At 39.4% G+C, this 22,609-nt stretch overlaps 3 protein-coding genes and 1 non-coding gene across 7 annotated transcripts; all 4 read right to left on the bottom strand.

Moving 5' to 3' along the window:
- Nucleotides 1-5,511: 5,511 nt before the first annotated feature.
- Nucleotides 5,512-11,751, bottom strand: tra2b (transformer 2 beta homolog). 4 transcript variants are annotated; one of them, XM_073474094.1, is made up of 8 exons: nt 11,636-11,751; nt 8,531-8,676; nt 8,270-8,432; nt 7,948-8,166; nt 7,745-7,860; nt 6,106-6,228; nt 5,921-5,988; nt 5,512-5,825 (listed from the first exon to the last, which is right to left on the bottom strand). In XM_073474094.1, the coding sequence occupies exons 1-8, from the start codon at nt 11,666-11,668 to the stop codon at nt 5,815-5,817; spliced, it is 879 nt and encodes a 292-aa protein (XP_073330195.1). In that variant the 5' UTR covers nt 11,669-11,751; the 3' UTR covers nt 5,512-5,814. The 4 variants fall into 4 exon arrangements, with proteins under 4 accessions (XP_073330195.1, XP_073330194.1, XP_073330198.1 ...); XM_073474093.1 differs by having other exon boundaries at nt 5,921-5,991; nt 11,636-11,750; XM_073474097.1 differs by having other exon boundaries at nt 7,948-8,136; nt 11,636-11,750.
- Nucleotides 11,752-13,401: 1,650 nt separating this feature from the next.
- On the bottom strand, nt 13,402-16,455 carry hce2l1 (high choriolytic enzyme 2-like 1). The gene is made up of 9 exons (XM_073473146.1): nt 16,384-16,455; nt 16,230-16,281; nt 15,341-15,400; nt 15,096-15,248; nt 14,896-15,013; nt 13,910-14,088; nt 13,719-13,800; nt 13,511-13,635; nt 13,402-13,415 (listed from the first exon to the last, which is right to left on the bottom strand). The coding sequence occupies exons 1-9, from the start codon at nt 16,453-16,455 to the stop codon at nt 13,402-13,404; spliced, it is 855 nt and encodes a 284-aa protein (XP_073329247.1).
- Nucleotides 16,456-17,478: 1,023 nt separating this feature from the next.
- On the bottom strand, nt 17,479-20,395 carry hce2l2 (high choriolytic enzyme 2-like 2). Its single transcript, XM_073473842.1, has 10 exons — nt 20,344-20,395; nt 19,177-19,339; nt 19,052-19,094; nt 18,899-18,961; nt 18,655-18,810; nt 18,435-18,552; nt 18,112-18,290; nt 17,858-17,939; nt 17,651-17,775; nt 17,479-17,564 (listed from the first exon to the last, which is right to left on the bottom strand). The coding sequence occupies exons 2-10, from the start codon at nt 19,234-19,236 to the stop codon at nt 17,545-17,547; spliced, it is 846 nt and encodes a 281-aa protein (XP_073329943.1). The 5' UTR covers nt 19,237-19,339; nt 20,344-20,395; the 3' UTR covers nt 17,479-17,544.
- On the bottom strand, nt 19,716-19,788 carry trnak-uuu (transfer RNA lysine (anticodon UUU)). The gene has a single exon. It is a non-coding gene; the product is annotated as a tRNA-Lys (tRNA).
- Nucleotides 20,396-22,609: the final 2,214 nt, after the last annotated feature.

Here is a 22,609-nt window from a genome sequence, read left to right as displayed (position 1 = left end):
CACCAGGCTATGAAAGTGGCATGATGATCACTGGGTACATTCAGCAAAGGGATGGGCTTAAAGGAGGCAGAGGGGGTTATTTCATCAAATCATAATAAGGGCCGTGCCTTGGGTCCCTCCAGGCTTTGCATGAGGGGGTGGGAGGGTGGTGGTGGTGGAGGAGGGGGTGGGGGGGGAGTGAAAAAGAGCTACTGTGTGGAAAATCAAGTCGTTGTCACTGTACTTGTCGACCCAAACAGTGTCACTGATCCCCACAGTTTGCCTTTTATTTATTTATGAGTGACACAGAAATATGGATTTATGGAGCCGGTGAACGCAGCAGGGGGTCCAAACCCAAGCCAGGATAATACCCCCCAAAATATTATCCTGTGATACAAACATTTCAGTGAATATTCATGATTTAATAGTATGTGGTTATAAAAGGTACAATTAGGGCTGTTGTTTGAAAACAAGACAGAAAGTGAAACCTTGAAAACAGCCATTCTTGCACATTCTGTCCTCGTGTTGTGAAATAAACATTTTGCTGTTCACGTGTTTAAAGGTGCAATATGTAAGAAATGGACACCTCTTCAGTTCACACTACAAAGAAAAAGACCCGGATCACAATTTAGTAATAATAACTTCCAGGTGGGGAACCGCTCTGTCACACTTTAGCTCACAGACAATTTAACTGTGTTTTTCATGATATTATTTCAAAGTGTTTTCATCTGATTCATCTAACATGAATGTTTGATGCTTTTATATCTAATTAATAACAACACTTTCACTAATGAACTCACTAACTGTTAAAGAAAATGACCGCTTTAGTAACCCAAAGCTAGCAGTTAACATAACATTTCACTGTTGTGTATGTATTAAAGATGCTAACAAAGCAGTACAAGAAAACAAGCGCAGCAGAGACGTCAGATAAGGCCGAACGGACATGTTTAACTACATATCTTTACATGTTACGGCTTAAAATGACAGCAGAAATGAACAAATATCACATATCACCAGCTTAACCACTTACTGGTGCGAACTGTAGCTGCCACTAGCTAGTTAGCTGTGCAGCTAGCTGTCAGGACTGGGAGCTCTAGGTGGTATTTTGAGAAAAGACAAGTCAAGGCTAGCTGGTTAGCATGCTAACTTCAATAGATATCTGTAACTCATAGATGCTTTGACATAACGTTAACTTTTTAATCATCTAATTCATCTTAAATGCACATTTGATACTTTCATATCTTATTAATAACAGCGTATTCACCAATGATAGTTTGGAGACCTGATTTACCTGGTCAAGAAAATGACAGCTTGAGTCACGCAGAGCTAGCAGTTAGCATAAGATTACTGTTGTGTAATCTTATGCCTAACTGTAGCTGCCACTAGCCCAGTTAGCCTGCAGCTAGCGGTCGGGAGTGGTAGCTCGAGGTGGTATTTTGGGAAAAGACAAGTCAGACAAGGTTGGGAGGGTTATGTTAAAAATGTATTGTGATATAATTACTATTACCTCTTTTTAAAAATGTAGTAAGTAACTTCTGCATTACTTGAATACCAAACGTGTGAATAAAGATTAAGATGACTTATACTGAATCTTAATAAGTGTTTTCCATAAGAAAAATCCCTTTTTTACTGAGTGATCTGTAATCTAATTACATCTTTTTTCTTGTAACCCTACTATGACGCACTTACCTTTTTTTTTGTATCCTGATTACGTAATCCTGATACATTCCGGTACACCCCGAGCCTGTACATAGATGTCTTTGACATAACGTCAAAACCCTTTATCTGATTTTAGTTAATTCATTTTTGAATGTTTGAAGCTAAAAAGTCTTGCATATTGCACCTTTAAGGCCTCAGACCTGCAGCTGGTGTCTCATTAACTTTACACAATGTCAATAAAGGTGATTCCACTTTCACTTTACATTTCAACCTTCCAACTGCAAAATATTAAACCAGGCAAATATTTATTTTGACAAGCTGATAAGGAGAAAAGAAGGGGATTCCTGACCCTAACTTCTATCTGTGTGCATGAGGGAGGCGCCCTCTACGCAGCCTCACTCAACCAGTCTGAGCTCATACTCCGAGCAGACATGGTATAGCTTCTTTTTTTTATGCAGGTGTGTGCATGTTGGTGTGTTTAAGCTATGTTAACTAGGTGGATTACACAACAGAAGCTGAAATGTAAAGGGGAAAGGCCCGCAGGCAGGCTGCAGTGCACATGCATGGATGTGTAAGTCTTGTACCTACACTAGTTACCAAGGGGAGGAGCCTTTCTGCCTACAGCACTTGAGTGTTTCTACATGTGACTCGCCTGTGCCTTGGAACATTACTGCCACCCTACTGTAGTGGAGAGAGTGCCAGCAGCAGGAGTGACCATTCCTCTCCTTGTTTACGTCAGTGTGAGTGTGTGTGTGTGTGTGTGGACAGAGGAATGTCCAAGCTGTGGCCTATTTACAAAACAGCTCTTTGGTTACTTTCCTGATGACATGCTAACACAGTTGTTGCAGGCTGCCAGCTGAGACTCATTCAGAGTTCAAATCAATGGCCCATTCATTTCAAGTGTAGCACTAAATCAGTTATTTACTCATTTTACAACTCTTGAGAGTGAATGTATAGATTGTGAATTAAAGGATAAATTCACCAAAAAAGGAAAATTCAGTCGTTATCTACTTAATCTCATGCTAATGGTTAAAGTCAGGTGAAGTTTTTGTAGGCCACAAGACAGCGTTGAAGCTTTGTCCTAAACAACCGAAGTAGACGGGGACTTGTTTTAAAACGTAAAAAAACAACATAATTTTTTTTTAATGGCTCTTTACTGTTGAACAGCGCAATTCAAGTCTCTTGAAGACCTGAGAAACTTCACCAGACCCACATTAGGGTGAGCACATAATGACTGAATTATAAGTTTGGGGCGAATTTGTCCTTTAAGTACATTTCATATCAGATACTTTCCTGACTTTAGACTCAGACTTAAGACTTTACTGTTGTATTTGTCACTTTTGGGTTATTTTTACAACACTGCTTTAATGATACAAAATAGAAGACTTTAAAAAACACAAACATTTGAGCATGAGAAATAATTCTGGACATTTAGGAGCCATAAGTTTAACAAAATATAATCAAGCCTTCCAGAGCCTTTGACTGTGTATCATGGTCTTCTTCAGTGAATGGAGCTTCAGCTGCAGTGGGAAGTAACTAAATACAATAATTTAATAACTACAATTAAGTACAATTTTGTTGTACATGCAAGTTTTCCTAATGTACCTTTGGATTTAAATAGCAGTAGCATTTTAAATTTTTTCCGTTTCTAAGCGGATGAACACAACACATCCTTTCCTGTTAACATGTTCTGCTCAATTAGGTCACCGCTGACAAATCATGCAAACACCCACATGGTTTGCCCTGAGAAAGGAAAATTAAACTGGAACTGGAAGGGATGTGACATTTGGGGCACACAGAGCGAGCCGCTGACCAAAACAAACAACATGCACATGCATGTAGACCAATGGTAGAAGAGGGAAATATATCTACTCATTCAGTTTCCAGGTGTGGTCCGCTGTGTGAGGGCTGTCTTTTCATTGGTATTCCTCTCTGCCTGAACACGGGAAAATACGTAGCTTAGCACCTGATCTACCTTATTTACTGTATTAATTTTAAATACCTTTACTGCTTATGTTAGATTATTAATTATTAGTCTATATAAATGCTGATTTACAAAACATAGGATTGGAAAAACCCATAAATGAAACCAAAAGCTAAAATGAATTAATGGAAACTACGATTAAAATTTAATGAAAATTACAATTTACATCGTCAGTACAAGTTCCTGGTTGTGTCCCTGTGGGACACAACGCAGAACAACAACAGTGTAACACGCTCCTATTAATATCTATCTTGTCTCAAAGGTCCATCCGTTCCTCTGTTATGTTGTGCAATAAACCAAAGGAACTGGCAGTTTAAATGATTGTTTCCTTTTATGGTTTCTTTTATTGCGACTACTTCAGATGAAAGTTAATAAGCGAAGAAACAGGAAGCAAATACTTGTTAATTGCTAATACTAATATACTTTCATTTAAAGGACAAGTTCAACTCAAATTTTTAAAATCCATTCACCTACTTTGTATGAAGGGAAAATGAGGAATCTTATTACGTATTTCCAACCTGGACAGATACAACAAAAACTATTTGTTTGATCCCTCTAGAGTTAAATCTTTCATTTTCTATATAATTGAAGTGATTAACCCATTAAATAAGGAAACAGCCTGTTTTTATTTCTCGTCTTTAATTTGAGAATTTCATCCCCCCCCCCATCACTGGTAAAAATGTAGAACTTCAATGAATATAATAAGACTCCTACAATCCAGTTTTGTACTGTGCTGTCTATCATGGATGCTGGATGCAGTTTGGACACTGCTCTGACCAGTAGGGGTAGATGTTGGACAGCCAGATGCAGCTCGGCAGGTCTGTTGGTAGTGTACACAGTATACTTGGTGCGATTAACGTGACTTCTTTAGCTGCATTTACTCATTGATTAGTCACCCTCATAAATTTGCCCAGACTAGTTTAAAGTCATGCCTATTTGACTGAAAAGCAGCGGTGTCTCAATTACAAATTTATAGCTTCTGGTTAGGACATTTTAGGGCTGACGATCAGACAGAATGGGGATTTGAATTGTTGAGAAAATCTTAAATCTGGATCTGGGAAAATGTGGCTCTCTTAACAAATTCTCCCAGGTGTTATTTATTAGATTAGCTGGAAGTTCAGCCACATCCATTCAAGTTCAAGTGTATAAATCGTATGAAAATGACTTTATTTCAAGCTGTTTCTAGATAATAACAAAAGTATGACTTATATGAGTGTAACATTTTGAACTTGAAATGCCGTAATCAACCAAGCTGATTGTTGATATGACAGTTGTCATAAGAGAAATCAAAAGCTCTGTAGAAATTTGCACATATTAATCGATAAGATGAAGGCTTTACGGTGCCCTTGAAGCTCACCGGATAGAGCAACTTCCATGTATTAAGGGAAAAAGTTGCAAGCTCCACTTCGCGGGTCTAAATAATGTCGGATCTCAGGGCTTCCGGAGACATGGAGCCGCATGGAGTCATTTTATGTTTCTTTTTATGCTATTGTTTTTTACGTTTTAAAGTAAGTCCCCATCTACTTCAGTTGTTTAAGAGAATGCTACAATGCTGTTTTGCTGTGAAGCTCCAGAAATGTTTTGTGGACTGCGAAACGTCACCCGACTTTCTATCGGCATGAGGCTGAGCAGATAATGACTGAAATTTCATTTTTGGGTGAACTTATCCTCTGAGGCTGAGTCCTTACCACAGCTGCCTGGGCTCTTTCCTGCATGTCCTCCTCTCTCTCTCTCTCCCTCTCTCTCTCTCTCTCTCATCTGCCTTCCCTGTCTCTCTCCAGCTGTCCACTTTCCTATAAAGCAAAAAATGCCAAAAACATGATCCGATGACGGCTTTAATCCACCTTCATCTGTATTGTAGGTGCTGTAAGGAAGGACACGAGTCAATGTGAAAAAATGCATCTTCCTTTTAATCTGTTCAAAGATGGATTTGCACTCAGTTTACAAAAAAAACAACAACGAACAAATCAATATATAATTTATGGCAGACGTTGCCGGTACATTTAAAATATAAACATGAAAGGACCACTTAAATCATGCCAACGACACAGCTTCACACCTGTGCTCGGTTTACATCTACTGCTCATGAACGATAGCAAACAGAAAAATGAAGATCTATTCTGAAATCACTCATACCACTCAGAAACATTTCCCGTGTGTGCTTGGAAAGAGGATAGGGTCGACAGCAACGCTCAGTAACGACCTGTGAAACAAAAACAACATCATTAGACCGACCCAGACATAGATCACCCTGTTGAATGCCTTATTAACACTTGCTGATTTAAGAGAAGAACTCACGGGGAGAATACGATCGTGACCTGGACCGAGACCTGTAAGCCCCTCGGTAATATGGTGAAGGAGATCGCCTTCTGAAACGAGACAGAATTAACTTTGAATTTACTTCAGAGGGTTTTCAAATAGTAAGCCAAACACTTCCCCAATGATAATCTGCAGGAATACTAAGAAAATATTGACACACTCACCTGTATGATCTGTAGTAGTCTCTGTCATCATAGCGATCGTAGCCGCCTCTGTCGTATCCGCGGTCATATCCACGGTCGTAGTCGCGTGAATAGCGTCGAGGACCACTGGGACCACCTCCACCACTACACAACAGAGAATATGAAGATGAGATTTGGTTTGTGTTTCCTACTTCATTAGATTTACAATTACGTTTTAATGTATTTTTTTACAATTGCAATCCAATTTAAAAAGACAACTCAATTTACTGACTGACTGAGCTCTGAGCTCCACGAACTCACACACCTGGAAGTTTCTATCTGATGATACCGTTTTGTTAAATACACAGCTACAATTCTAACCTGCTCCTGTAAGATGTCATTAAGTGCTTTGAAAGTGCCTCGAAATTAAATGTTTTACTATTTTATTCATGCTTTTCCAGCTGACTTGGTCATTTAACTTGAAGTGAATTACAGCACCCAGAGCTGAATTAAGTTACCAATGATGGACAGATGCTCCATAAGTTTCCACCTTCACACCAGTTTTTTGTCAATTTTGTGCAGAGTTGGGTCGGATTAATCAGTAACCGAATACAACATACATGGCAATCTTTGTAATTCGTAACACAAAAAATGTAATCTAATGGGAAAACTTTTGGATTACTTCAAAACCAAACATTCAGAATGACCAAACACTGCTTTTGTGATGTTACAGCTGGTGACTCGTACGATCTGGTGGCGCTGGGCCTGGACGATATAGATGGGATAGTTTGGTGCTGTTTAAGTTCAGTACACTGTTCAAAATGTATAAATAGAAACACACACACACAGTAAATGTTTAAAGATTTCTTTATGTTGTACTTATCATCCATTATCAGTACTGTTTTGGCGATACTGTATTTTGTTATGTCGTGCCAATAAAGCTATTTGATGGTAACTGTTTGCGTTATATCATCTCGTGTATAAATTATCTGTATTTTCACTGTGCTGCATGCAGGCGCTGTCTTACTGTAACACAACAGAGTACAACTACTCTGTAGCTGAAATATGTACTGTGATTCACCTCACACAAACAAGCGACAGTCTCACACATAGTGCGGTGCAACGCTGTATTGCACGGGTGCCAATTTCATTCCTGGCACAGATTTTTGCCTAGCGCATGCTACATATAGGCCCATGTCGCACTGTAGACTAATTAACAGACTGATTAAAATAGAGTAGTGTTGCTGAGTCTCCCTCAGTGTTGCAGCAGAACTTGTGAGTGAGGCAGGGTTGGGCGGAGAGAGAGTCAGACGCAAACTACAAATGTTTTTTGTCTCAAACCAAATGATTATCAGTACACCACGTAGCTCTATGTCGCACCCAACTGAAGTGAACCTTTTCCCCCGGAAACAAATTGGATGATTTTGTCGTCCATGTTCTCAAGAGATCGACTATTGATTGAATTAAATTGTCAAACTTGGGTAGCTGTTTTAAAAACTTGCTTTCCAAATAACTGAGGAGAGTATTTGCTCCTAATGGGCATTTGACCTGATTGTCCAATAAGGCCATCTATTTGAAAGAGGTGCACTCTCCCCTTTGATGGGTTAAATCAAAAACTGTAACTACAAAACACACACACACACACACACACACAAAGATCATACGTTATAAATCAGCTTACTACGTGGGCCGGCCCATGTAGATTCCAGGGGTTGGGGTGTGAGGTCTTTTTGTGATGGAGAAGTCCACCCTGATCCTTCGTCCGTCCAGCTCCATGCCGTTGGCTCGTTCTTTTGCCTGCCAGTGAACAACCATTTAAATAAATGACCTCCTCAGACCCAGGAAACACTCCAAGAACAGGTTTGTCAACTCATATTCTCATACCTCTTTAGCGTCATCTTTGTTCTCAAAGTAAACGAAAGCAAAGCCCCTGGATCGCCTCGACTGCTGGTCATACACAATCGAGACATCCGACAGGGGGCCGTATTTAGAAAAGACTTCCCTAAGATCTCTCTCTGTGGTGTACAAGCTCAGGCCAAACACTCCCAGGCAACAGTTTGGGTCTGGATTAGCCTGCAGATGTAATAAACCATTGGAAGAGTCCTTCATAGTCAAAACAAAAAGGTGTATTTTTAAAGATAAATACATTCAGTTTTAATGCAGGAAGAACACAGTATTGTTGTTACAGGAGTAATTGAACTCCTACCCGGTTGCCAATGTGCCTGCGGCGGTTGGACATGGGTGAGCGGCTGTGGCTCCTGCGCCGGCGCTCTCCACTGTAGGACCTACTGTGAGATCGGCGACGATAGGACCTCGAGCGGGACCGAGATCGGCTGTAGTGCCTGCGTGAGCCGCGGTGGGAATGGGACCTGTGTAGACAGAAACATTCAACATTTAACTGCTTCAAAAGACAGACTGGCAAAGAGGTTTATCAACCCACTGCAACTCCAAACAAACTGTCACTCACCCAGATTTTGACCTGGACCGAGACCGAGATTTAGAGCGGGAGTGACGGGAGCCATCTTTTGAGCGGGCAGGCGAGCGAGCCGGAGAGCGGCTCGCTGACTTCCCTGAGTCGCGTGGACTCGCGCTCCTGGATGCAGAGCGAGACTCCTGAACGAACCACACACACCAACACACTTCTTAACAGCACTAGTCGGAGATCAAAGTGAGAAATTTGCAAAGTAATGTAGTGTAATATGTAGTGAGGAATTAAAACTATCCTGTGAAAAGTACAGAATAAAATTGAGCTTTGTGGATTAGGAATGTAGGTTATATGAGATCAATATGAGGATTACATTTATCAATATACGTTAATTTCAACATGATGAAAGAAACAAGGTGTGTACAAATTGTAATGATTTAATCTAATGTGTATGTTGTATTCAATGACAAGAACATGCACGCATTTGACAAACCAGAAAGTTACTTAGCGCAGTGACCTTATCCAGATTACTTCCTTAACTTCATTTCTGTAACTTCATTACTTCACACATTCTTCTTTCTTCAATTGTCTTACTTCTTCTTACTTCCCCCATCTCACACACTGCCCATACTTCTTCCCTCCTCATGTTTTAGCATGCATTCAACAATTTCAGCTTCACACATCTGAGCTTCATATTATTGAAAATAAAGCAGACATGAGACTTCTTCCGTTTTTTCTTCGTCCAACCTTAACCTTTATGAAAAAGAAAAGGATGAAGAATATATGACTACAATTGAAACTGCACCCTCATTCAATTTTAATGTGTTATTACGATCTTATGACATGCATGGGAATGTTTAAGAAAACATAATACAAATCTTAAATGTTAGTTCTATAAATATTTCACTTTCAGTGGTTTAAGATTCACTGTTATGTCCTATCGGCCACTTTCGGTTTGGATCGTACGAAGCATCTTAGATGTGAACATTAATAAAGGAAGGCGTATTAATTTTGAAAACTGCTGCCAAATCTTTAAAATAGATGAACACACACTCATCTAGAACGAACAATATTATCCTTCACACATTCTCAAGACAGTAAAGAATAATATGAGCTATGATTATATGAATACTATTCATTTTTTATACGCCGTTTTCCTTCTTTTAAGAGGCCTGTTGACATAATTTCTGTTAAGTGGCCTCTAAGGCATGAAAGTGTATATCAAAACACTGAATGTGAATATGCCTACTCAAGATTAATTTAAATGCCATGAATCTTGACAAAAAGTAGATAAAATGACCTCAAGATGCCTCTGCCACTCATTTGCATTGACTTGCATGAAATGAAACCTTGGGATATAATCCTGATAATCACACATGCAAACATTTATACTAGTTTAATGGTTTATCTCATTTTAAAAAGTGATGGGTGTCAGATATGTGAAATCCGAATTTTCCAAAATGTTTTGATTGATCATAAGATGCAGTTTTACTCTAATCTATTCAGCAAACTGCCTCCATATACACTGTTCAAAATCAGTTAGGGATATTATAGTGTTTCACTTGATTGTTTATTCTGTGACATGTAAACTTTTATTTTGTGTTTTCATGCGACACGTTTCATTTGACTTTTATTGCACATCCATACACATGCATATATGCACCCACGTACCAATATCCCTGACTAAATGTGAGTAGTGTATACTAGATGCAGTTTTACTCTGATCCATTAGACAAACTGCCTCCATACACTCCACTATGATCAACTAAATCATGACGAGGAAGGCTGTCGCTCGGGGCGATGCAACCACGAGACATTTGTTTTGGATGAGCACTCTGAAGCCGGTTTGCAAAAAATGTTGTTAAGCCAGTCTGTGCATACTGATAGTCAACTGTCAACAGTGTCTATATAGAAACATGTGCTCACTAGACACTCTCCCCTTTGTTCTGAATTGTTGCAGTGTCCTCGAATGTGTTGCTCCAAACCAATCTGTTCTCAGACATTAACTAAAACAAATATGTCTTTGCCCTTTTACATATCCTCCTCCTGAGCCTGTGAATCATTAAAACACTGAGAAGACAGCAGCAGGTCAGAATGCACAGACATGTGAGACAGTACTGTGCTGTGCAGGCTGCATCTAAACTTGCAAAGAACAGTAAAATGGGATTGTACTGTTCTGTTTTATAAAATGTGCACGCTGCTCAGCCCACTAACAGAGGGTCTGGATCTAACATGTTAACATGGCGTACTGCTACCTGCTGTGTAATATCACTATGTTGGCAAGGTATAAGGCTAAAGTGCAAGTTGATGCAAACGAAGAAGACATCTTGAGGCCGTTTGTGGTGAATTTCTGTGGTTATAGTGTTTAACACCATACTGTCACTTGACTGACACAAATCACTGCGCCCAGCATGAGGAGTCATGATGACACTTAGATCAATGTAAAGTCACATCATTCACACAATCATGAGCTGGTCTAATGTGCATAATGTGTCCATATGCAGCTTATTACTTTTTCTTTTTCTTTTTTTTTTTACAATTACTAAATTAAAAATGTGACACCTTAAACAATAAGATAACCTAATGTCGACAAAGAAACGACTTTCCTTAAGATTTCTGCACACAGTCTGTTATATTACATTCAAGGTGTTTAACATGTCTGACTGCTTTTAAAAGCTAAATAATGATGATAAATGCACAAAAATACACATCCAAAAATTAATATTCATTATTAACATGTCTGGGTTTTAATTACTGTGTTTGCAAGCTGGGTGGTTAAAGTTAGCATCGACTTCAGTCTCTGCAATGCATTTTTTCGTAGTCAAGGCCTGAGGCCTAGCTAGCATCAGTCAGCTAGCTACCTGAGGCCTTAGCAGATGATGATACTTTATTTAGCTTAGACTGCATGAGGCTCATTTTAAGTGATCAAATAATAGCGAATCAAGATTTTAGACGACATTTTAATGTTTTATGAATTAACCGCCAAATGAAAATCCAGTAACTGATTTCCAGTGCTAACGTTAGCTACCCAGCTTCAGCTAACACCACTGTTAGCGTTAGCATTCCTGTTCCATGTCGCCAAATCACTTCTACGTTAGCTCACTAAAAATTTAATTATATCAAAACATGCACAAAGCTCAAACGTACCCGCTCGCCGTAACCTTTGCCGCTATCACTCATTTCTACGTTTAAAGTGATAGATTTTTATGCCAGCTAGCTACAAGCTAACTACAGCATTTGTGTCTATGCTAAGGTGTCAGTGTGCAGCAGCAGCAGCAGCTGTGGACGCTGACAGCTCCCCCTCCCTCAAGCCTTCACTGGGTATAGATATACTGGGAGAGCATGGTGCTGGGGGGGCACATGGTGATCATAATAACAAACTTCTGAGTTACTCTAGATTCCTGAATGATTCTCGAAGCACTCCTCAAGACAAAATGAAAGCAGCTGCAGCAGCAACAGTCTGAGATGCATTAAAGGAAAGTTGCTGAAGATATCTCAGGTCAAGCTTATTTAAACTACTTTACACACTGTTGGGTGGTTAAATCTATGCATTGTATTCTGTTAAATCATCATAAGTCAACCTTTCATGAGTTCAGAGAAACAGCCTGTTTACAGCCTTGAGACGATGCATTTTCCAGTTTATCCATGAGGGTTTTTGAAATGGTTTTATCGAGCTTAAGAAGTAGAAGAATATCTCAACCCATGAAGGTATCAGGTAAACTTGCATTTAAATCATCACCTTTTCAAGATACGTGGCTTTTCGCTGGACTGGAAAGGTGCAAAAACTTGCAATCCGACAAGTCAAGAGTAACTACAGCTGTCAGACACATGTAGTGGGGTAAAAGTATGATATTTGTCTCTGAAATCTAATCGAGTAGAAGTTTAAAGTTGCATAAAATGAAAATAATCGAGTAAAATTGGCAGAAACGAATCTGGAGTTAAAGGTTCACTATGTAGTTTTGGAGAAGATATTCTAATCAGAGCAGAAAGATCTTCATTGACTGATTTTCATGCCGAAACAAACTCGATTTGTTTTCATTACTGGATAATAAAACTGTTTAACTTTGTAGTTTGAAGGGTGTCAGGGTCCGCCACATATAAACAAACAGTGTTTTGTGGACCTTACCAACTTTAAGTAGTTGAATAAATGCACTTAGATTCATCTTCCACCACTGTTCACACCGTCAGCACCTCCATCATCTTCAATTGCAGCCTTACTTAAGCAGTTTAGAGCCTGTAATGATACCTGGAGGTAAGATGTGGCTGTTTATTTTAGTGTTAGAGTAAGTTCAGTGTAAAGTCCTGTAATTGCTGCTCACTGGGTTGTAAGGTGGCAGGGCAAGAAAGCACCTCAAAGACCAGTGGTACAAACAAACCTTGCTTTTGTTTCCCCCCATGGAGACACATCCATTATCCGTCCCACATGGGTAATCATATGTAAAGGGATCTGTCATTTTTCATACAGATCCAAACAGAAAAGGATAGTCCACCTGAAAACAGTATGAGGAGGTCCACGTACCGCTGTGTAACAAACACAAGGAAACAATTACTTCTACTGTTGCATTTTCTTTTATTAAAGTGAGCAGAAGCGGAGAAGGAGGCAGACATGGGAACAAAATGATTCAGAGATTGGATGCAGTGATCTAACGAGGAGCAGCAGCCATTTCAAACTTGAGTTATATTAAAGAAAAGCAGCTTTCAATTCTTACTCGCCCCTTTATCTGCACCTTTTGACACCTTTATCACAGATTAGTAGATAGTGCTCAGAAGTGACCGAACACAGTACAGCCTTGAAGTTGTGACAATAATTTAAAATGCCTATAGAGGAAAACTAAAGAGAGTTGACCATCTAATCTACTGAAGACCAGACGTTATAATTAACCATTTTCCAGAATGTAACACTCCAGATCCAGTTACTCGTTGGCACCTGTAGTTGGGAGTAAAGAGAAAAGGTCATCAGTCATTCTGAGCGTCAGATCAAGTTGTTTTTTTTTCAGTCAGTATATCTGTAAGTTCACCTACCACAGTTATACAGGACATTGATTTTATGAAGATCCAGCAAACTGGGTCCATCTCGCTGGCCAATGGGTATGTAAGGATCAGGTTTGGGGATTATTGTTGGTCCGCCGTCTTCAGAGAAGGCATATCTGGATGAAAGACATGTAAAGTAAATAATAATGTGACCCCAGCAACAAAAGCTATAATTACGTTGCCTCAAAGAGCTGCTCACCTTCCGTAATGCATGACGGAGCCGTAGTCATACGGACTGTTGAGATTGTTTGTCAGCTGTTTCCTGAAGTTGTGCATTTGGTCTGTCAAAACATAAAAAGATGAAGGAAATACAAGTCATTTAGTGAGAAAAAAGAAAAAAGCTTTCCGAACGCAGTGACATAATGTTGGAAGGTGATCGTTCATTCTAACCCGGCATGATGTTTTTCCATATAATTGAGACAAAGTGGTCCCGGTCTGAGCGAGACTGCTCGTGCACAAAGCCGAGGGCGTGCATCAACTCGTGGGCAGCGACTCCTGACCACATGCACCCAGGAGTCTGCAGGGACAGGGTCTGACTTCCTCCGGTCTGCCCCAGAAACGACCAGCAGCTTTGGGGGTGCAGAAGAGAAATGACATGACTCATCATCACAATGCACAAACATCATATACAACTCCAATTGTGAAAGAGTTGGGACGCTGTGTAAGAAAACAAAATACAATATCCTTTATCCTTTATACAACCATGATACTGTCACCAAAACGCACAACTGAGTAAAAGATATGTTGAAATATCACTTCGGTAAAAGAACGTGGTATTAAATGCCCATCAAAATGTACTTTAATGTATCAAAAGTACAAGTAAAACTAAACAATAAATATATTTACATGTATGTTTATACTGTATACTATGGGTTGGCCAATAATTGGCCGACTGTAGGTGATTATCAGATCAGCAGTGATAAATGATCAGAATCAGTGTTTCTTTTCATCCGATTGCTGATAAAATAAATAAATAAATGTTCTGCTGTGGCTCTGATGCAGTGTGAAATCTGCAAAGTAACTATTAACTCAAGTTATCAAATACATTTAGAGCAGTAAAAAGAAGAATCACCTCAAAGTTGTACTAGTAAATGTACTTGTTATCAATGAAACCTGTTTTTTTGTAACAAGCTGCTGGCATCAAATTAAAAAATAAACATCTATTTACAAAAATCAATGAAGTTAATGAAGTTAAACATAAAATATTTTGTCTTTTTACTGTTTTCAATCGAGTATATATATTAAAGAGGTTTAGCAAATATTCAAATTCGGTTTCATTTATGTTTTCAACAGCATCCCAACTTTTCTTGGGGTTGAACACAGTCAATTTCAAGACAGGAGAAGTATAAAAAGCCACATGTAGCAGCCGTACTCACCCATATCTCGGCTGAATATCAAGGAAGCTGCCTTCAACAGTGCGCCGAATAAATCTAACACATGTTGCAGAGGTGATGTCTTGCATCCCATTTTCTATGGTGATTCTGTCCATGTCGTCTACCAGAAATACATTTAAAAAAATGTGTTAAACAGAAAGATTTGAACTCACCTCGTCTTCTTTACATCTGTGGATTCATACCATATAGTGGAGAGAGGATGTAGGGCACATAAACAAATCCATCGATTGATTTGGGCCACAGACAGGCATTTCCAGGGCAGGAGATGGCGCTCCTGATATATGAGCTGGCGATGTCTCCCTCTCTCAGTGACATTCCTCTGGGTTGTCGCAGCTCTGATGAGAAAAGAAAACAACATTAAACTGAGTCCAGGGCTCACATGTTACCCCACATCAGTTCAGTTTTATTCAATTTACAGTTTACTTACTGCTGTTGACCAGCAGGATTTGATCCATCGCGTTCATGTGATCGCGGTCTGTTATTTCATCTGAACACAAAAACAAAGACAGATTTAATTGTCTTGCTCTGTTTTCCAAAATCACAATTATCCTTAAAGGGGCATGGTGTAGTTTTGGAGAAGAAATTCAAACTCAGAATTTTAAAATGTACAATATTAGTGAGTATTAATATTACAAACTCTGAAATATTTATTTTGTCCGTGACTGAATAAACAAGCTGATCACAAGGAAAATAAGGTCCCCAGAACACTGTTTGAAGCTAGAAAGGTGGCAGGGTCCGCCACATATAAACAAAGTAAAACGGTATGAAATGTTTTTGTTTATTCAGTTTATTCAGTCATGAAAACGAAGAGTTTGTTTGTTTATTTAGTTTGTTGAGGCATAACAAAAACCAGTCAACGAAGATCTTCCTCTCCTGATTAAAATTTTTTCCCCAAAACTACATCGTGCTCCTTTAAGTACAGTGCAGTACATTCACTCAAGTACAATTTTGTGGGTTTTTGGGTACCAGTACACTTTTTGTGGAAAAGTATTGCACTTTTACTCCACTACATTTATTTGATAACTTCATCTACTAGTTACTTTGCAGATTACATGCAGCATCAGAGCCAAAGAAGCACATTTTAAAATGGATTTTATCAGCAATTGGATAAAAAAAATACTTCCAATAATCAAGTCCAATAATCAATCAACCCACTGTACAGTTTGCATACATGTAAATATGAATAGTTTACCTTTACTTGTACTTTTTTTTTTTTTACTTTTTTAATATGATATCTTTACTTTTACACAAGTGTGGCCTCTAGGTATATTATACAACACCGGTTAAGTCATAGTTGCATATAAAAGTAACTTTACCTGAGAATTTCCTTTTCAACCTCACCTTTCCCTCATGCACTTCAGTAGCATTCTGTAATGAAAAGGTGCATTACAAGACATTTTTGGTTGCAAAGCATGACAGGAGTCAAAAAAAAAAGGGGGGGCATTTGCCTGAAAATCTCTTGATACCGACCTTAACGGGAAGAGCATACGCCTGCGTCAGCAAACCAAACAAGACACCCAGAAGGATCAACGTAGAATTCATTGTTGTGTTTCGGTCGGCAGTACTCCAACACGAGAGCTGAATGAACTCCTCACCTCCTCTGAATCTATATACCCACTCCTCCTCCTCTGCTCTCAACTGATTGGGCGCATATTCTATGATGAAGCACGATTAAGACCCCTCATCATCCACTGTGTGTAATTTACTCAAGTCCACTGCTGATCCATAACAGGTGGTCCTGATGTTGACCTTCACTGGTGCCCTGTACTTACTGTAGCGCATGCTGAGATTCAGCACTTTCAGAAATTAGACACTTAAGGTGTTTTTTTTTTTAACTCAGCAGTTGCTACCAGGAGAATAACCGTCCACCCAGTTCAACAGACCGGCAATTTGTGTCTGACTGTACCGGCAACCGGTGATTTTGTGATGAACTATCAGTTGATAACTGTCCTGGCAACGATCATTTAGTCACATAGGTAAATATATAAAAACAAAATCTTATCCTTCTCCAAATATTATTTCGATTTCTGATCAAGGGGCCAATTTGAAGGGCTGAGGAAAGAATCCAATGTGTTGGCACTTTCCTCCGTGGTTAACATTTCTGTATCTGAGTTAAAGCTGCGTCGTTCCAGGATGGATACATTCAAGTCTTGTCATTGAAACGAACTGGTTCTTGACCCAGGTAAGTTTTTTCCTCTTTCTAAAACACACTTACAACTATTTCTCCTGCATTTCTCTTGTTTAATAATATGACACAACCCTTTCTTTAAATCTTCAAAAACCTCATTTTACAGGAGTGTTATGTACGAACACGTGTGCAAGTATGATTACACTGTCTGAAATTCAAGTCCTCTCTTGCTGATTCATGAAATAACTCGTGCTGTATTTATTTGGTGTATAAGGACACCTGGATGCCTCCATTTTTTTCTTTCAAAAGTCCTGCTTCCTTTTGTCAACCTTCTCAAAATCAGCTGCATGACCTTGGTGAAACACACAGGACTGAAAGCACACGGAAGAAATGCTGATAGAAAGCTTGAATCAAACTTTATTGAAAATGTCTGCATGATTAAACATCAGTTTATTATTACATTAGCTTTCAGTACATTCCTGCTACACCTCAGTTCGGTTTGGTCAGTTATCATCGGCGTCACCTGCAGAGAGAGACAGAGAGAAATCAAACATTTGAGAACACGAGCTCTGAAGTAATGGAGGTTGGTTCAGGATGTTTGGTACTGACCACAGTTATAAAGCTTGTTGATTTTCAGCTTGTCGATGCGGCTCAGAGATGACGACTGGCCCAGCTTTATGTTCTGGCTGTTCTTAGGAATGATGGTTGGCTGTCCATCCTGAGAGTAGGCATACCTAAAAATATACACATTATACGCCACATTATACCACATTATATTATATAGAGTGAACTCGGCTCAATCAAATTATCACTTACATCCCGAAGTGCATGATTGAGCCATAGTCATATGGCAGGTCCAGATTATCTGTCTTGAATTTCTCAAAGTTCCTCAACCGATCTGTTGGAAAGTAGAAAACACTCACAGTTATTATTTGTGAGCAATAATTTTGATATATAGACATCTTTGCCGTATAAACACAGTTAAACACATTATAAATATTCTTTAGTTTACCGTTTGTGGAGATCTCACTCCCTCAATGCCACCCCCCTTCCCGCCCCTTTGAAATTACCCCTCCAAATGTTTGGCCACATGATGGTGACATAGTTGTCCCGGTCAAAGCGGGACTGCTCGTGCACAAAGCCCAGGACGTGCATGAACTCATGGGCGATCACTCCAACCCGGAGGCAGTCAGGAGTCTGGAGAGACACGGTCTGTCTTCCACCACGCGCACCAAGGTAGGACCAACACCTGGATCATTGATAATTGAAGGTTTATCCATCGAAAATCAACTTGTATTTCTAGAGAAAAATGCTCAAGTCTGCATCTCACATCTGTTCCACACAGACAAACATTTTGCAGAAGCAGTAATCATTTTAAAACAAATGCTCTCACCCAGACTTTGGCTGGATGTCGATGAAGTCTCGCTCGTGAGTCCGAGCAACAAATTTCACACAGGTACCTTTCTCGACATTTTCCATCCCTTTTTTTATCAGCTTTATCTCCATTTCAGCTGTTTAGACGAGGAACAGACGATTCATAAATCATCACACGCAAAGTTGCTGAATCTCAAAAAAGCATCCGACTGCAGAGTATTGCATGTATTCACACTTACTGTAGTCAGGTGAGAGTCTGTATGCAACATAGACATGTCCGTCCACTGACTTCGCCCAGAGGCAGCTACGGGCGAAGCAGACTTTGGAGCGCTTTCCAGCAGTAACGGCAATGTCTCCCTCTCTGAGACTGGTGGTGCCGTCTATGATTCCAGTAACTGACACAGAAATCAGGGAAAATTAACAGCACCAGCTCATTTGTTGCGTAAAATGCTAAATAATCCAATTAAACAGTGTGCAATTTACCATGGAACTCATTGGCTTTAATGATCGCGTCCATTGCTGTACCATCACCGTGCGCTTCACGTTCTTAAGAAAACAAGAGTTTTAGTCAGTGAGTGCATTTTTACAGTTGTCACATTTTCATTAACATTTAGATCAAATTCAAAGTATATTTACCTTTGTAGCCAATGGGACCCCATTTTGGGCTGATGAAGAATTTCTGCAAGAAAAGACAGACAAAGTTGTTGGCAATTCTGTTGTTGAACTTGTCAAAATCCCACTCCAATCCCATGCATATTTACCTGAGCATCTACAGCCGAGAGACAGGTGCAAACCACGCACAAGATGATAATCCGCTCCATCTTTGCCAGTCAGGTATGTCTTCAGTGTTGCCATTTTACCTGCACTAACGGCTGGCTTTATAGGTGTCCCCAATCACTGTCCCGAGATAATACCCATGATCATCTCAGGTAAATGACAGGGTTACTGTTATTTGTTTGTGAGTGAGTTTAATCCCCAAATTAGTTTGATTCTTTCATAAACAACAACTCCAACAGCAGGCTAATGTGAGGTTCTCACTGTGTGTAATAACAGCTCCACTTCAATGAGTAGTTTTAAATTGAACGGTTTAATGTTTGGCACAGGTTTAGGGCAATTTTAGGCTTTAGGTGTCTCACACATTCACCTGGAGTGCTGTTTTCTCCCTACTGAAGCTAAGATTAACTACAGTTGACCTGCTGTGTTGCGCTGCTAATTTCAGATGAAACGTAACTCATGCAAAACCTACGTGTTCATAACATATTCTCATCTACAATACGTTGTCAAAAGAGAAAAATACTACCGCCCGAACAGGGACTTGAACCCTGGACCCTCAGATTAAAAGTCTGATGCTCTACCGACTGAGCTATCCGGGCTCTGACATGCTAACCGGAAGTAGCATATATAAAGCAACGTAACGACAACTACACACGAGTTCGAGACTCACTTGACGCAGTTCAGCAAACCCTGCTTTAATAATTAAATAAAACAAGATATAATGACCGCCTCTCACGGTAATACATTTCAAACACAACACGAGAAATCTACGGTACGTCGAGTTTGTGACGTTAGTTAACTGTTCTCTATGCTAGCTAGCTAAATGTGCTAGGTGTAATGTCGGTGGCTACAGCTAGCGTTACAGTAAGCACGGTGCGATGATACTGAAGTTACGAATTATGAAGGGAAATGACATAAATGTAAAGAAACTGCTACTGAAACTTGCCAACATTGCAGCGAGTGTTAGCTAACTCTTTGTTTGAAAACTAATGTTAGGGTCTGCTAACTCTTTGCTTTGTTTCCCCTCTCGTTAAATTGCAGGAGCGGCAGGTGAGGCAGCTCCGAGATGCTATCAAAGACAACACTCACAAACTGGAGCAGGTCCAGCAGAGAAGACTGCGAGCAGAAGAGCAGATAATTCAATGGTAACTTACCGATAAAATGTGCCATGTCTTAATTGCGACTTGGCTTGGTTAACTTGAGTTGAGTGGAAGTTGGTGGTTTTGTCTCCACCTGTTCAATTACTGTCATTCATGTGTCGGGGCCCCCTGAATCACCCAGCTCACTCTCAAAAGGAAAGTATTTGGCTATCAGTCAAAGTACATACACAACTGAAAGGGTTTGGGCATCTGCATAGTGCTGTTTGAACAAAGTTAAAGGATAGGTTCACCCAAAAAGGAAAATTCAATCCTCATCTACCCCTCATGCTGTTGCAGAGTCAGGTAAAGTTTCATAGTCAACAAAACATTTCAAGAGCTTCACAGCAAAACAGCGTTGCAGCATTCGTCCTAAACAACTGAAGTAGATGGGGATTTGTTTCAAAACTTTAAACAACAACTGAAAAAGAAAACAGACTGGAGATCCAGCAGCTACAGCGAAGATTTCAAAGCAGTTTGGTATCTCAGGGCTCAGGTTATTGTTTTTTGTTAACTGTTTAATCAAGTCCCCGTCTACTTCAGTAATGCTGTGAAGCTTTTTGTGGACTATGAAACTTCACCTGACTTTCCATCGGCACGGTGGTGAGAACATAATGACTGAATTTTCATTTTTGGGTGAACTTATCCTTTAAGGAGGTGCCGGTGAGAAGAGGAGTGATATCAGGCTGCCACTAACAACTATAAACAAGGGGAGGTTGTAAAATTATAAACTTTGTTTAGCAATCAAATGTCATTTAAGTATCAGTCGCCAGCTCAAGTGTCCTCCTCTTGCCGGTCAGCAAGACACAGCCACCTGTCAAATGTACCTTTTATTTTACAGCAAACATTTTGACTTTTCTATTGACCTTATTTTGAAAGGTACAATTTTTAACCCTTCAAGGACAGAGACCCCAAATCCCTTTCTTCTTTCACGATTAAAACCAAAAAACACATTATATATACAATCATATGATGTAGTATTGACTTTGTTCTGTTCACATTTTTCAAAGGAGTCTTGTTCTCATTTGCAGTACCAAAGAAACTGAGCAGAGGGTGGATTTGATGATGGACAAAAGTGGAGTTGTTGATGTGCTGCAGCAGCTGGGTCATCTGCTGCAAGAGGAAAGAAACCTCTCTGAACAACTGACGGGTGAAGCCTCTGTGGACAGGTAATGTGCTTTGCGATGTGCGTAAAGAGACTGAATGACTTCGACTAAATCATAGTTGATTATCTTTCTGAAATTCTAGGAACGATTTGCAGGAAAGGAGTGAGTGCGTCACAAACAAGGTGAGAAGCCTCACTGCTGAAATCCTGGAGGTGAAAAAAAATCTGGCAGAGGCCAAGACTCGTGATATGGCAGGTAAGGGACACATGCTACATGCCAGTAAACTTATATTTGAAACACAGAAGAATCTAATACTCTTATCTTTCTTTGCCAGCAGCACAAGCTTTGATCCATCCACCAACCAGCAAATCAAAGAGAAATCAGAGCAAACCCAAGTGAATCAATATTTAAGTTTGTTCAGTAGATTACAGGCACATTTGTTTTTATCTTAAACTGCATTTGACGTGTATAATTAATAGTGAATATATATTTTGTTTCACTCAATAAAGTGTTTGATTTGATCTTGTCCCAGCAGCACTTCTCTCCGCAGGATTAGCTCTTGACATTCACTGATATGGAACTTAAGGGTCTTAGCATATTTACTTAAGTGCTGTGATTACACACATTTCCATCGTGGTAGCCAATCAATCCGCCAATTTACAAAGTGTCGTAGTACGTACTTGAGTTTTAACATTTTTTTGTTTATGCGACTATATTTGTAATAGATTTCAGAGAGAAATATTGTACTTTCTTTTAAACTTCGTTATGTGATTATGTGATATCTTAGACATACATTTAAAAAGCATGTTAAAACATTTTAATTTTCCCTGCAGCACTTCTGTTCTTCCTTGTTGCTTCAATATTAATGAATAAGATGTGTCAGAGTATGTTTTTTTGAAAAGTTTTAGTTCAGGGAGTGTGTACAGACTTTATCAGTACAATGTGTCAAATATAAAGATGACCAACATAGTTAAAATAAAAACCGAGTGGCTGTTCTGAACTAGTACAATAATAAAATAACAATATTTTCCATGTTATAATTATTTTATGCTTTGTTTTTAAATTAGTTGAGTGGTTGTTTCACAGTGATATATCAGAAACTCTCCCTTTTATTTCAGATACACCAAATAAACACAATAGATTTTTTTTATTATGGTTTTTAAATAAAACCACCATAC

Source organism: Pagrus major, chromosome 9 (genome assembly GCF_040436345.1).
Source record: "Pagrus major chromosome 9, Pma_NU_1.0".
In the NCBI taxonomy this organism is placed as follows: Eukaryota; Metazoa; Chordata; class Actinopteri; order Spariformes; family Sparidae; genus Pagrus; species Pagrus major.
This window is presented reverse-complemented; position numbering and strand designations above follow the sequence as displayed.

Excerpts from the sequence above, each read along its gene's own strand:
- hce2l2 (XM_073473842.1), bottom strand. The coding sequence starts at position 19,236 with ATGGAGCGGATTATCATCTTGTGCGTGGTTTGCACCTGTCTCTCGGCT. Across the intron at positions 17,776-17,857 it reads TCAATCATGCACTTCGGGAT|GTATGCCTACTCTCAGGATG; the intron begins GTAAGTGATAAT and ends GTATATTTTTAG. Across the intron at positions 17,565-17,650 it reads CAACAAGCTTTATAACTGTG|GTGACGCCGATGATAACTGA; the intron begins GTCAGTACCAAA and ends CTCTCTCTGCAG.
- tra2b (XM_073474093.1), bottom strand. The coding sequence starts at position 11,668 with ATGAGTGATAGCGGCAAAGGTTACGGCGAGCGG. Across the intron at positions 8,433-8,530 it reads CGGTCCAGGTCAAAATCTGG|GTCCCATTCCCACCGCGGCT; the intron begins GTGAGTGACAGT and ends CTGTCTACACAG. Across the intron at positions 5,992-6,105 it reads GACTACTACAGATCATACAG|AAGGCGATCTCCTTCACCAT; the intron begins GTGAGTGTGTCA and ends GTCTCGTTTCAG.
- hce2l1 (XM_073473146.1), bottom strand. The coding sequence starts at position 16,455 with ATGAATTCTACGTTGATCCTTCTGGGTGTCTTGTTTGGTTTGCTGACG. Across the intron at positions 16,282-16,383 it reads CGTATGCTCTTCCCGTTAAG|AATGCTACTGAAGTGCATGA; the intron begins GTCGGTATCAAG and ends TTTTCATTACAG. Across the intron at positions 14,089-14,895 it reads GATATTCAGCCGAGATATGG|CTGCTGGTCGTTTCTGGGGC; the intron begins GTGAGTACGGCT and ends GCACCCCCAAAG.